At 37.5% G+C, this 15,616-nt stretch overlaps 1 protein-coding gene across 1 annotated transcript in view; it reads right to left on the bottom strand.

Annotated features, from left to right (window-relative positions):
* The window catches only part of UNC13C (unc-13 homolog C), a 406,907-nt gene that overhangs the window by 41,707 nt on the left and 349,584 nt on the right, over window positions 1-15,616 (bottom strand). The window contains exons 24-25 of the mRNA XM_073801031.1: window positions 15,239-15,319; window positions 7,033-7,180 (exon numbers count right to left, since the gene is read on the bottom strand). Of these exons, the coding sequence (XP_073657132.1) occupies window positions 7,033-7,180; window positions 15,239-15,319 (229 nt within the window). The remainder of the gene's footprint in view (window positions 1-7,032; window positions 7,181-15,238; window positions 15,320-15,616) is intronic.

Below are 15,616 nucleotides of genomic sequence, written 5' to 3'. Positions count from 1 at the left end.
AAAGACCAAAGCAGCAACAGCCTAAACACACACACACACACACACACCCACACCCACACCCACACACACCCACCCCCCCCCCCCCCCCCAGAGGAGTGAAATCAGCCTATGTTAGAAAGGGTTTTCGGAAAGCAGGATGCATTTTCTTATTTTCAACTTAGATTACTACAGTACAATTACTTCCAATTAACATTCAAAAGATGCCTTGGCCACTAAGTCTGCCCAGTAACTGGGGCCAGAATGAGAAGAAACTGGGAAGCAAGGAAGACGTTCGGGGATAGAGTTTGTTGCTGATGTGAAAAAGATACCAACTGAAAGATTATCTCCGGAACAGAAGGGAGCTTTAGTCTTACCAAAATGAGAAGTAAGAAGTATGAAGTGTAACCCCAATTATTCAAAACTATGGAGAAGAAAGCGCGGGGTGGGTGTAGGAAGTAATAATACATTCTGCTTTCTTTGCTGATGAAAATAAGTGTGAAATAGTGGGAAGGGCGTTGTCTCTGCCACTTATCTATATGACTTTAGCAAGTTTCTTAATCTATTTGTGACTCATTGCTTAACCGGACAAGCATGGATGAAGTTACTCACCTCGCAGGACTGGTTGGGAAGACTGGCACAGTGGTGGACAACTTGCTTTCAGTGCCCAGTACTGCTCAGCATTACTGTAACCCTTATCTAACACATTTCTACCTTGGGAAAGGATTCAGTGTGCTCAGACCGTTATCACATCACCACCCGTACTAAAGTTATTTGTGTACAGCTTTTTGACCGCACTGAAGAGCCTCACCCAGCGTTGAATGTCATCAGACCAACTGCAATATTTGAAGAGCCAAATCGCATAAATTCTCAGTTTTTCCACTGCATAAGAAATCTAACCTCTTGTCTTAGAAGGCAGTGCTAGCTAGTGGAATCCCACTGTCCCAGGGATAAGACAGGGGCATAGACGTGTTGGAGGGGATTCTGGTGATCTCTGAAAGGCTTATTAGCTAAAATGAGAGACCACTTCTGACTGTGCTTTCAAATCAGTATTAAAGTGAAGATGGCTAACTGAACTTTATTTAGCCTGAAGACATTCCTCAGCATTTTCTCCCATAGGTGGCATCAAGGTGAAGTTTCAGCTGTGGCCTTTGGCCTAAAGGCTAATCTCTTTATTTTGATGCCAGCTCTTCTGCCAACTAAATATTATTAATGTTAAATTCTACATTTCTGATAAGAAGAGACCTTTTCTACAGTGAACCACTTCACACGGGGTTTCTTTTCTTCTTATGGACATATCTTTTGTAATTTGAAGAACATAATTAGAGACAATTAATGCTTTATACATAATGAATGTATTGAAGCATATTCGTAGATTCAAAATGTGAGTCGGTAGCTATCTGATTTACATTTCAGATTAAAATATATTATACTTTACTTTAGCAGGAAACAAGTTATTATAATGACCAAAACGATCTGATTTAAATTTTAAGAAATTTCAAATAAGCAAGGACTCAAAGATATTGCTCATAAAAAGTTAAAAAGAGGACAGATTATAGAATAAAGACATTTCACTTCATATATTTTAATATATACAGTCTTTTTTTTTTTGCTTTATGAGCCATTTGTAACTTACACATAAAAAATCCCCTTTGTCTTTAAAGCTTTTTAGATTTAGGTTCCTCAAGCTGTAATAAATGCTCAGGTAAGGAAACAATATGACACACGATAGGTCAGCAATTAATCATTCTGTGCCTCATTCCAAATTGTGTTATCCATTGAAAAGAATTCTACTTAATATGTTAAAGTTTTATACATTTTTCACTGTCTGCTACTGCATGAAATATTCAAAGAGCCCTTGGTATAATGAAATAGCTGTTAGAGAAGCTTTTTTAAAAGTGATGATGAATATTGTAATTACGATTCAAGAAATGAATTTTGTACCAGCTTCTAAAACTGTAAGTAACACATTTTTGTGAAACCACAATAAAAAAGTATAAATTTTCAAGCTAACTACCCAATTTAGGCCATAGGGCCAACTCCAAGAGAAGAACATGGTAATTACTTTAAATATTAAAATAATTTCTACTAACGTTACACAAAATAGTTAACAGTGCAAGGAACTCTAAGGTACTTTTAAACCCTATTAGTGGTGATATGGTGAATTTTGCTTTAAACGCAAAATAAACATTTTTTCCTCATAAAAATATACTGTGGATATGCTTGACATGTTGGGATTTTAAAGTTAAGAATGCAAGTATATTCTTTCCTGGACAGTTTCTGAATCCAGAAATGCCTTCCTCTTTCTACCTCCTCATGACTCAGTTTTCCCACTGACTGTTCTGCCTTTCCGGTCTTCCCAAGGCAAATTTTTCCCTCTGCTAACATGACATGGTACATCACTTCTCATGTTGTTTCAGTCTAGTATTAGAGCAGGGTGTCCCAACCTCAGCACTATTGCCACCTGGAGACTTTAGATAACTTCTTGTTGTGGACTGTGCTGTGTACTGTAAGACGTTTAGCAGCCTCCCTGTTCTCCACCCACTAGATACCAGTAACATGACCACCACTCCCAGATGAGACAACCAAAGCTCTTCAGATATTTGTAATTAATTGCCCTGGGGGGACAAATTCACCTCTGCTTGAGAACCACCATATTAGAGCACCTGGTGTTGTACATAACACTATGTTTAGCTTTGAATATATGCCCCATGGTATGGGACTTTATTCAGAGGTGATGCTCAGTAAATATTTGTTAAGTGAATGCAGCATAATATGGTGTTTTCTTACTGCAGTACCTTGCTAGACTAACAAACATGATACTCTTTAAAATCGAACTCTCAGTTTCACTTGAGGACTTCAGAATACTTTCTGTCCATTTGGCATTTGTTTATTTTCCAATATTTGGAATAGAAAGAGGAGAGAAGACAGTGTTTTTCCAAACTGATGGATTTCATTTGAACTCTGTGCTCATAAATTTCTAATGAAACTCTATTCCTTTTTTTTTTTTAATTACTGGAGAAAGAGGAGATCTAAATCTATTCTAAAAAGAGATCAAAGAAAGAGGAAAGGAAGGTGAAAATGGAGAGAATGGAGCAAGGGAATAAAAGAGGAATAAAATAAAGCATAAGTGAGCAATATACAGCAGGTTTTTCTATACGCACAAGCCCATTTATGTAAAAACTGAATTAAAAATATTTTTAAAGAAAGTATGTCTTCCAATTTGAAGACAGTGAAAAAAAATTCATTAATTATTCATTGTTTTTTCCCCATATATTTAATGTTACAATTAATTTGCTAACACAGATCAGGAAAAAACAGAAAGGAGAAAGAGATGTGAAAGAACATTTTAACAAGAGAGAGGGAAAGAAGAAAATGGAGTAAGGGAAGATTTTATGAGAATATGAGAACAAAATATGGTGTTTTAAAAAGCACAGTTAAATTTCTAAAGGATTCCAAGTTCTTTTACACAGCATGTTGATTAAGTAACACTTGAATGATGATTCATTAATACTTGTAGAGTATGAGTTAGAAATGAAGGAGACAAAAAATCAGTTTGATTTGTCAGTCATAAAGTAAATGAAATATGTAAAATTTGTTTCCAAATAATGTTCACTACTTTACAAGCTGAGTTTCTCTAATTAGTTCTGTATTCTTAACTTAAGAAATCATGAGAGAAAAAGCTCAAGTAATGGGGAAAAATTCATTCAGGGTATTTGGCCTTTATAATTTAATTAGCATCAAGAAGATGCAGGCATCATGGTTAAGTGCACAGGATTTAGATCTAGAGGAGCTGACCTGGAATCTGGATCCTCACTTTCCAGCAGTGTGACACTGGATTTGGGTTCCCCCGGGAGCAGAAAGTTGAGACAAGCATTCCATGGTAAATGGTCCATCTGGGAAGGCATCCTCCCTGAAGGGATGAAGCTTCATCTCACAGGGGAACTCTGGAGTTTGCGTAGAATTCATTTTAGAGTTGTCCCAACTGAGGAAGCTGACGTTTTGTCTGTTTTTTAATCTGCCAGCTTCCTATCTTTCACTGGTTGAGGGCTGCTTCCTGGGGGTGAACTGTCTGACAGCCCAGCTTACCCTGAATGGGGCTCCTCAGGCAGAGGGTAGCAGGGGTTTGCAGTGTGTAGCACTAGCTCCCATTTCAAATTTTATATTTGAAAGAAACCAAAACACCAGGATGGTCTTTCTAAATTATATTAACAAAATATAAATTAGATTAACAAAAATTGAACAATAAATATTCACGGGTATTTGGTATTGAGCCAAGTTCTAGAAAATTACTTGAATAATTGCAACAATATTTACACTGGAAACTGAGACTTCATTTGGTCATTTTGGACTCTTCCTGATACTAGGATAGCAGGTACAAAAAAGGGAGAGTTGATCCTACTATTAATTGTAAATGTGCATCTGCAGGGAGGATACCAGAGGAATCCAAGGGGTGGCACCCAAGTTCCTCTCTTACAACACACCCCATGTCAAATGTTCATAGAAGAGTAGAGCAGCCCATGTAAATAAGACCCTCGAGAATTCAACTTTTCTGTTTCTCTGTCAGTTAAAAAACCCTGGAAGCTGAGGTCCTTTAGAAGCCAAAGGAAATATGGGCTGGCCCCGGGCATTTGGAAGTCATACCTACAACCCATGACTTTAGGGACTGTTACAGAAATGGGGATTGCATCCTTTAATATGTTCTATTTGGGGGTATGTCATACAGAATTCTAACATTCAGTGAATTTTCCTCTCTCTCTCCTTTCCCTATCTTATAAGGGATATGGTGCTGTTGCTAACTTTATTATTCAGTCTATGGTAATGAGTATTGCAATAGGATTGTGATAGAATTGGAAGAAAGGAATTGGATAAAAACTCAAACAAACACTGCATCCATTAATTGACGAGACTTGGCTCGCCTCTGTTTTTGATTGAACAATGGTTATGTTCTGTTAGCAGTGTTTCTTCCTCCTCCCCTCCCCCCAGCTTGAAAGTATAAGCAAGTATTTGAGCAGGTAGAAAGGAGAATTGTAGAGAGAGGGCAGGTGACAGTGGAGAAGTCTCCATTATCACCACAGACGTGGAAAGCATATATGAGCTGCGGTGGGTCCCACTGGAGGAAGCTGGGCTGCAGCCTTCTGGCTGGGACCCCATTCCAGAGGGCTGGACACTAGGAGCAGACATTCAAGGAGCAGGAAGCCACAGTAGGTGCTGCAGGAGGCAAGAACTGAGGGCTCCCTGAAGGGAGCTGAGCAGATAGGAGGATCCCTAGCACGGGGCCCTCAGGAAGCAGGTACTGGACGCAGCTGTATAGGGGGCATGAAAGACATCGCCCTCCTCCCCTTCAGTGTCTGCCCCCAAAACCCTGAAGCAGAGAGGGGTCTAGAAGATGATGGGGATGCGGGAGCAAAGTGCACCTTCAAGTCCCCTTCACACCTCAGGTCCTTTGGGCCTGATCATGCTGGGCTGGGGGGCAGTTGGAGGGATGACAAGGGAGGGAGGGAGGGAGGAGATGGAAATAGTTTCCACCCAGCATGGCTGAAGGTAACTATCAGAGAAAAGGCAACCCATTTCATATCCGTAGCCTACCAATTTCAATTATGCCAAAAAAAAAAAAAATTGTGTACTTAGAAAAAGCCAGAAAAGGGAAGTAAAAAAAGAAAAAGAAAGACCAAGACGAAAATAAGTTATGTTGTCAGGGATTATTAGGATTATGAATCCTCTTATTCCCCCCCGCTATTTATTTTTGATGTTGCCAAACAATTCATACAAAAGAAAATCAACACGTGTGCCAAATTCCATACACCACAATTGATACACATATGGAGTTTCTTTGGTGTAACATCTATGTTGAAACATGGGGTTGTGTGTATATACACATAATGTATACCTGTAAAAGCAGAGCTAAGTTTTTATACACTCACATTCTTTGGGAATAAAGCAACGACACTATTCTGATAAGATGTGTTAGAACTGCATTCATATTTACACAGTTTAGAAAACCTTGAGGGATCATGGGTTCAAGGAGTAATGTATATCTTGACAAGGCTTTATGACTCAACTCTTTTCTCCTTTCTGGAACCATCCTAAAAATGTAAGCTGGGTTTGAAGATCACATTAAAAGGAGCATAGCATTTAGTTGGATACTACCAGAAAGCTCAGAGTATAATATTAAAGACAGGTCAAGCACCTACCTAGCACCTACCTACCTTGGCATTATCTTCCATGTAATTAGAAAAATGAAAATATCCATGACGAAACATAGACAAGTCTGGAGCATTCTCATCCGAGGAGAAAGATCCGTATGCTTCCTTTGAAGGAGCTCTCATGAATGAAGACAGTGTCCTCTTATTTCTTTTTATTATATCTGGGAGGCAATTTATTATGTTCTAGAGTTTGAGCCTGCATATGGCTTTTTTTTTTTTTGACTCAGAGGGACATTTTCAATAATCTCTCAGAAATGCCAAATCTTAAATACATGGAATTACCAAAATATAATAAATCACAAAGCAACTTGAAAGAAAGGTTGTTTAACAGTAATATCCTAGAAGCTTATGAGGTGGGAACTTTGCCACATGAAACAGATCTGAGTTTCCAATAAAATACTTGGCTCTTGGCTCATTTCAAAGTAAAAGTTAAAATTTTTCTCATATAAAATTAGGATTAAATGAGTTTGCCCTCCTGAAAACCCGACAGCAGGAGATTTTTGCATTTGAAGTCAGGATTTGGGGAATTATGCTCTTACTTTGGAAGTTACAAAGACCAACAAACACTAACTCTTTTGTTCTAAATTGGGTTTACTAAATTTTATGAAATTAGAAGCAAGAGCAAAGGTCAACCACTCTATATAGTTTTAGTATTGAGCATATCCCAGTGTTACTGAAATTATAAAATAATTTGCTAAAGATTGGGCAATTTTCTGTGAATAATAATTACCCATTCTTATTGCTGCTTTAATTTATTATAGTCAAATTAGAGATATTATTTATAATGATTTCTATGTTGAAGTTTAGTTGTGTTCAGTTTACTTATTCTCACATCCAATGTGTTACTTACTCTGTGAGGTTTGAGTGTCTATGAATTTCTTTATCAAGGCATCAGTTGTTTGGGTATAAAGACTGAGAGCGTATCTCAGAGACTGAAGATCTGGGCTTTTCTCCAAGAAATTCTTTTTCAGGCCATTTCCTCCTGCATGAAAGTATTGCTAAAAAGAAAAAAAATAATGTAAGCAGAGGCATTTAGAAAGAAGTATTAGATGAGGGATTTTATTGCCATAATCGTGAGGCTCAGATGGAATAATACAGTATGATCAACATGAGGTAGATACAAAGAAATAGCACCAGCTGGCCACTGCCAAGTCATCACCACGTAGTTCAGGTTCCCTCAGTATCTCTGAAGTGTTGCTCTCCATCACAGACATCAGATCCTCACAGCTTAAGACTCTTCCTCTCATTCAACACTTAAGTTAAAGAAATGGGATCATGAAGATGCAGTGGCCAGCATGCTTACAGAATGCCAGGTTTAGATACTGTGTCAACTTGGTTGTTGACTTCCGTTTCCAGAACATGAGAAAAACATCCAGGGTTGTCAAATTTCATAAAGAAGGTATCTCCTGGTCATGTATTTTCTAGATACTAGTTTGCAATTCTAGGACAGGTGCCCACTGCTCCCATCTTCCCCATGATCTAATCACACAATGGTGCACACACAGGCCAACCTGAGGATGCACAGTGGTCCTTGGAAATGCAACATCTCCTGAACCTTGTGTCTGAGAAATGCAATGGAACAGAGTTTCTTTCTTCTTCTTTTTTTGCTCTTGTCGTCCAGCAAACTCAAAGCATTGCAATATTTATAGGTAAGGTAACAGAGAACATATATATTTGACAATAAATGAGGTGATTGAGGGATATGAGCATTTCTAATGCTGCAGGTATTAAGCACAGACATCACTTTGGAGGACTCACTAGAGATACGTGATTAGGACTAAGGATGTTATTTCCCAACCATTTAGAGATGATAATGTGTTTATAGTGTTCTACTAATGTTAGATAAATGGTTCTCTCTCTCTCCCTGTACCAACAAAGCTAAGCTACACCCTCATTGCAACCTGCCTCGTACAATCTAGGATTCTCACAGAATGGCATGTTTTGGAAAAGCTCAACAAATGATTCTGATACACTCTCCTAAACGGATATATGTTATCCCTCTATCCCATTTCTTAAAAATTTCTGAGGTGAAACATGTCAGTGAACTGAAAATTCATAATTGTCTTAGTTTTCTTCCCTAAGTAGAAACACATTCTGAGCATTTGTAGGCATCTGAGTGTAATTTCAGAGACCGTAATGTAGAGAAGACTAAGGGCACAGGCCTGAGGAAGTAGGCAATGGTGATATGATCTGAAGAAAGTTTGTTACAACTGCAGACACCCTCCTCCCAAAGAAAAACCCATGGCCACTTACAGTTCCTTTCCACTCCAGCTGGGCGCACTGTGAAAACACAAGCTGCACCTAAAGCTACCTATGGTTATGAAGAGGAGGCACAGCAAAATGGGAAGAGCCTTTTCTTATTTTTGAAGAGTCAACAAAGATGTAATATTTAAACTTGTTCTATACCTTGATCTTCTTATATAAATGTTAAAATATTTTCACATGTAGAAAGTATTTATCAAAGACTGAGAGTCTGGAATTGTTTCAGGTGCTTTGGTGGATGAAAAAAAATATCAGAGTTCCTTTCTTTAGGAAAGGTGATATGATACTTAAAGTGGAAAAATATTAAATGAGTGTATTGAAAGGGGAAGGTTTCACTTGGACTTGATTGTTTTCCCTGGAGGAGTGGTGGGGTGAGCTCTGGAGCTCTGTTTACGTAATGACCCAGGGAAGTATCAGATGAAATAACATACCCTAACTGTAAAGAGCAGTGGGATAAACTGAACTAGGACTAGGTGGCATCTGTGGAGGGGAAGGCATTCTCCCTCTCAGTGTTTCCCAGACAAACTTCAGTTTTGTCAAACCTGAGCATAAGTGCTGGAGAATTAAATTAGTGAAGTACAGAAAGAATAACGAGCAGCAGCTACAATGATGTTTCACGATCTCCTGGCAACTGAGAGTTGTTAGAAATGCAAATTAATTATTTCTGGTGGGATGCAACTGATGACTGTTTTGTGGCTAGATCTGTTTTGCCTCTATTTGTAAATTTATTTCAGCTTTCCTCATTGCTTATCTTTATGTGTGGTTCTTGGATATCTTCTTTGAGCCAGTTATAAGATCTTACTGGTTCCCTCATTAATTGATGAGTTAAATAATATTCTGGACAAGTTTTATAACTGCATGAATGTCACAGTTATACTCTAATTTTTTAAATTAATTTTTATTGGAGTATAGTTTATTTACAATGTTATGTTTCTGCTGTACAAAAAAGTGAATCAGTTATACATATACCTACTCTTTTTTATATTCTATTCCAATATAGGTCATTACAGAGTACTGAGCAGAGTTCCCTGTGCTATACAGTAGTTTCTTATTAGTTAACTATTTTATATATAGCAGTGTGTATATGTCAATCCTGAACTCCCAATTTATCCCTCCCCCCTTCCCCCTTGGTAACCATAAGTTTGTTTTCTACATCTGCGACTCTATTTGTTTTGTAAATAGGTTCATTTGTACCATTTTTTAAAAAGATTGCACATACAAGCAATATCATGATATTTGTTTTTCTCTTACTTCACTCAGTATGACAATCTCTAAGTCCATCCATGTTGCTGCAAATGGCACTATTTCATTCTTTTTATGGCTGAGTAATATTCCATTGTATATATGTGCCACATCTTTATCCATTCATCTGTCAATGGACGTTTAGGTTGTTCCCATGTCCTGGCTATTGTAAATAGAGCTGCAATGAACATTGGGGTACACGTCTCTTTTCGAATTATGGTTTCCTTTGGATATACGCCCAGGAGTGGGATTGCTGGATGATATGGTGGTACTACTTTTAGTTTTTTAAGGAACCTCCATACTGTTCTCCATAGTGGCTGCATCAATTTACATTCCCACAAACAGTGTAGGAGGGTACCCTTTTCTGTGTTTTTTAATCACAGTTTCAATTTCAGTACTTGTGATTGGTTTGTTCATATTTTCTAATTCTTCCTGGTTCAGTCTTAGCAGGTAGTATCTTTCTAAGAATTTGTCCATTACTTCTAGGTTGACTATTTTATTGGCATATAGCTGCTTATAGTAGTCTCTTATGATTCTTTGTATTTCTGCGGTGTCAGTTTTAACTTCTCCTTTTTCATTTCTAATTTTATTGATTTGAGTCCTCTCCCTCTTTTTCTTGATGCGTCTGGCTAAAGGTTTATCAATTTTGTTTATCTTCTCAAAGAACAAGCTTTTGGTTTTATTGATCTTTGCTATTGTTTTCTTTGTTTCTATTTCATTTATTTCTCCTCTGATCTTTATGATATCTTTCCTTCTGCTACCTTTGGGTTTTGTTTGTTCTGCCTTCTCTAGTTCCTTTAGGTGTAAGTTTAGATTTTTTACTTGAGATTTTTCTTGTTTCTTGAGGTAGGCTTGTATAGCTATAAACTTCCCTCTTAGAACTGCTTTTGCTGCATCCCATAGGTTTTTGATCGTCATGTTTTCATTGTCATTTGTCTCTAGTTATTTTTTTATTTCCTCTTTGATTTCTTCAGTGATCTCTTGGTTATTTAGTAACCTATTGTTTAGCCTCCATGTGTCTGTGTTTTTTACGTTTTTTTCCCTGTAACTGATGTCTAATCTCATAGTGTTGTGGTCAGAAAAGATGCTTGAGATGAGTTCCGTTTTCTTAAATTTATTGAGGCTTGATTTGTGACCCAAGATGTGATCTATTCTGGAGAATGTTCCATGTGCACTTGAGAAGAATGTGTAATCTGCTGTTTTTGGATGGAATGTCCTATAAATATCAATTAAATCTATCTGGTCTATTCTGTCATTTAAAGCTTGTGGTTCCTTATTAATTTTCTGTTTGGATGATCTGTCCATTGGTGTAAGTGAGGTGTTAAAGTCCCCCACTATGACTGTGTTACTGTCGATTTCCTCTTTTATAGCTGTTAGCATTTGCCTTATGTATTGAGGTGCTCCTGTGTTGGGTGCATATATATTTATAATTGTTGTATCTTCTTCTTGGATTGATCCCTTGATCATTATGTAGTGTCCTTCCTTGTCTCTTGTAACAGTCTTTATTGTAAAGTCTATTTTATCTGCTTATGAGTATAGCTACTCCAGCTTTCTTTTGATTTCCATTTGCATGGAATATGTTTTTCCATCCTCTCACTCTCAGTCTGTATGTGACCGTAGGTCTGAAGTGGGTCTCTTGTAGACAGCATATATATTTATTTTGATTTTGTATCTATTCAGTGAGCCTGTGTCTTTTGGTTGGAGCATTTAATCCATTCACGTTTAAGATAATTATCGGTATGTATGTTCCTTTGACCATTTTCTTGTTTTGGGTTTGTTTTTATAGGTCCTTACTTCTCTTGTGTTTCCCACTTAGAGAAGTTCCTTTAGCATTTGTTGTAGAGCTGGTTTGGTGGTGCTGAATTCTCTTAGCTTTTGCTTGTCTGTAAAGCTTTTGATTTCTCCATCGAATCTGAATGAGATCCTTGCTGGGTAGAGTCACCTTGGTTGTAGGTTCTTCCCTTTCATCACTTTAAGTAGATCATGCCACTCCCTTCTGGCTTGTAGAGTTTCTGCTGAGAAATCAGCTGTTAACTTTATGGGAGTTCCCTTGTATGTTACTTGTTGTTTTTCCCTTGCTGCTTTTAATAATTTGTCTTTAATTTTTGTCAGTTTGATTACTATTTGTTTCAGTGTGTTTCTCCTTGGGTTTATCTTGCCTGGAACTCTGTGCCTTCTGGACTTTGGTGGCTATTTCCTTTCCCATGTTAGGAAAGTTTTTGACTATAATCTCTTCAAATATTTGCTTGGGTCCTTTGTCTCTCTCTTCTCCTTCTTGGACCCCTATAATGCAAATGTTGGTGCATTTAGTGTTGTTCCAGAGGTCTCTTAGGCTGTCTTCATTTATTTTCATTCTTCTTTCTTTATTCAGTTCCACAGCAGTGATTTCCACCATTCTGTCTTCCAGGTCACTTTGCTACTGATTCCTTCTAGTGTATTTTTCATTTCAGTTAGTGTATTGTTCATCTCAGTTTGTTTGTTCTTTAATTCTTCTAGGTCTTTGTTAAACATTTCTTGCATCTTCTCAATCTTTGCCTCCATTCATTTTTCAAGGTCCTGGATCATCTTCACTATCATTATTCTGAATTCTTTCTCTGGAAGGTTGCCTATCTCCACATCATTTAATTGTTTTTCTGGGGTTTTATCTTGTTCCTTCATCTGGTACCTAGTCCTCTGCCTTTTAACTTTATCTAAGTTTCTGAGAATGTGTTTTTTGGTCCACAGGATGCAGGATTGTAGTTCTTCAAAAGCTCAACTTTAAATAGGGTTTCTCCATTGGCCTCTGTAGCAGCTTGCACATACTGATTAAGTTGTTAGCTGTCTGTTTCAGAGCTGTTGCCTTGTCCTTTTATTTTCAAATACTGTTGATTTGGCTCAGTGTTGGCAGGTAAATGTAATGTCTCTAAGGCCAACCACGCCAGCTGCAGCAGATCATTGTAATTTTGTTTCTTGTGCCATGTTCTATCCTTTTAACTTACAATTGAAACTACCTGCAACTGGTATGACTAATCCAGTCCAATTAGAATTTTAGTATTTAAGAAAGTTAATATTTTCATCGGTACTTGTGTAGAGGTTGAAGGATTTCACATTATTTTAAATAATTAAAAAGAAAACTAAATAATTGAAATACAGTATTTTAACTTAAAAAGAACTAATCTCCCTGTAGGAATATTACCTGTTTTGGCTTGCTACATTTTCCTACACCTTGTTAACATTTAGTTAAATAAGGAAACATAGAAGCAAGGATACTGATTTTAGAGTTTGGAATCTTTTCTCAGCTCTGCCAATTACAAGCAACTCTGTGGCCTTAGGCAAACAAGTTAAACCTGCTTAGCCTCTGCTTTTTCATCTGTAAAATGTGAATGATCATTCTTGATGTACCTAACACCCAGGATGCTTATAAGGATCAGGAGAGAGAATTTACGTATATGAAAGATGACTGAAATAATGCAAACACTATTTCAGTCTATAGTCTACAAATTCCATAGCATTCTCTTCCTTCAGTTCTCACTTTCTCATGTCCAGCTCATTTGCTTAAATTCAGCTAAAGAGGAATTAAGGATCATGTCTTTGGCAGCCTGGGTAGCATCTACTGCTCCGGTATAAGAATATCTTTCTCATGAAGTCTCTGCCTTACAGTATTCCCTTTGCTGGGCTCCCAGCAGACACTGAATCACTAGCTCTTGAGGCTACAATTCTTTTAAGTAGTACTCCTCTTTCTCCTGAATTCCTTTTCAGTCAACATTACGGTTAGTGCCTTGTAGTATAGTCAGGGCGAATTTCAGAATCAGAAAAGATAAGAGGGTCTCAAAGCAGGTAAAGCAGGTGTTAGCATGGGGACCCCAGAGAAAAAGTTGGGAAATAAGGAGACTGAAGACCTGACCTCAGACTCTGAGGTTCAGAAGGACCAGGGTCAGACTCTGGTCCTGGAGAACAAGATAATGATGTGGATCCATTTGCTGGATGTTGGACACCAGGCAGTAGTTTTTTCCTGAAGAGCAAGGCAAGGGTCTGGTGGCTGAGGCTGAACTAAAATATCATTGGATGACCTGGGAAGGAAAATGGGATAGTTGAGCTGTCAACACGTAGATCAGGGGGATCTGCTTGGGGATCAGGATTGTCCCAGAGTTTGGGCAGAACTAGTCCTGCAGGAGGTGGTCATTTGTCCCCACCAAGAAGAATTAGAGAAACGCTGGGGTTAGGAACAGGAGCCAGGCCTGTCAGTACATTGAATGCCATTCTCTATTTTCACAGAACATATTTTTCCTGCGCTCTCTCTTAGAGTCATCCATTGACCTTATAAAATCCATGAAGGGCTGAATTCTGATTTTAAAAATCTTACTTTTTTTTTTTTTACGGTGTGCCTCAGAGTTATTTTTTCTACTATCACTTCCTTATTTGTAGCCATTAGTGCTTCTATAACTCCATAGGGTCAGTCATTTCTTATTCATATTTTTGAAAATTATTTTCAAAAAGAACAGGTTTTTTATTTTTTCTTTTTTCATGTTTACCATTAAAAAAAAGATTTTGCAAAATGTTTATACTTCCAGCCCATACTCTGGCTGCATCTTTAGAAACTCCATCACTGTCATCTCACTGCTGAAATTCACACTTGCCACATTCCACCAGGTGTCACAAAATAGTCACCTCACAAATTTCATTTTGCAGTTTTTGACACTGAAGCAGCAAAAGATGTCCTCTTATTAAATGCTGAAACTACAAAAGTCATGAAGTAATAGTGTTTTGAAGGTGTCCAACTGTTATACAAATAGAACTCTGTTTTAATGACTACCGTTGCAGTGTCTGTTTCTATCCAGTGAGATTATTCTGTGCTTGGAAAATGGCTTGTGGTAGCTCACAGTTCTTTGCTAAACTATTCACACATCCTTCCCCAAGTGAAGTATTGAGACATTGGACACAGTCCAAATTTAGGAGATGAATTAATTTTTCACTCTTTAATAAACTTTCACATATAAATATAAAATTTATGTATATAAATCTATAAAGAATCACATGAAAACAAAGAACTTCTAAGTTATGTTTTGAGATCTGCCTATATTTAGCCCACAATCCAATAACTTTTGGTTAACCTCTGGCTATGAAAAATTGATGCACACAATGCAATGCCTTTGCGTTTTCAGCAGAAAACTAAATTATTGTCCTTACTAAGAGAGAAGAGAAAATTGATCTTTCCAAAACCATTTCAGCAAGCATAGAAAACACAAACGGAAATTCTGTTAACCCTAAATCCCCTGAAGCATCTATTTAACTGGGCTTTGGGGGTACATGTCTTTCTTTGAAAACACCTGTTAAACATAGATTTCAAACACATTTTCTAAAGGTAGACAAAGGAAGCAACTCTAAGGGCAGAGCAATATGGATGTAATAATGACATAGTATGGCCTAAGTCTGACACACTCCCAGAATGTATGTGTACAACTGTCTACTGTGTCTATGGATGGCACAGCTCTACAGACATGCATATGGGGGTACCTTTCTCTGAGGGTACACAGAGAACTCTGGATCCATATCCAGGGACACTATAACCTTACCTTGATGGTAGCCAGGACCACCTCCATTATAGTACACTGTCTCGGTGTCAGACCCTTGGTATCCTCTCGAATCATGTGCTCCTGGAAAACAAGTGAAAAACTGCTTATAAAATTACCAGTTCATTTATTTAACAACTGTTTTCAAACAAAATCTGTATATAATCCCTGTATGCAGATATTTCCCATTTGAGATATCTTTTTCATATGAACACATTTTAGAGGATGATTTTGTCAGATATTTACTAAAAATCCATTTTGCCAAAAGAAGGAATGCTTTTGAATGTTTTAATTTTAAAATGCTTTTAAATGTTTACTTAAAAAGCAGTGCTTTGATTCATAGGTGGCTTTATTTTTCACCTGCAAGCCAATGGTAGGGGA

The sequence above is a fragment of the Tursiops truncatus genome, chromosome 2 (assembly GCF_011762595.2).
Source record: "Tursiops truncatus isolate mTurTru1 chromosome 2, mTurTru1.mat.Y, whole genome shotgun sequence".
NCBI classification, from domain to species: Eukaryota; Metazoa; Chordata; class Mammalia; order Artiodactyla; family Delphinidae; genus Tursiops; species Tursiops truncatus.
Note: the sequence above shows the minus strand (reverse complement) of the source record. Positions and strands in the feature narration are given on the sequence as shown.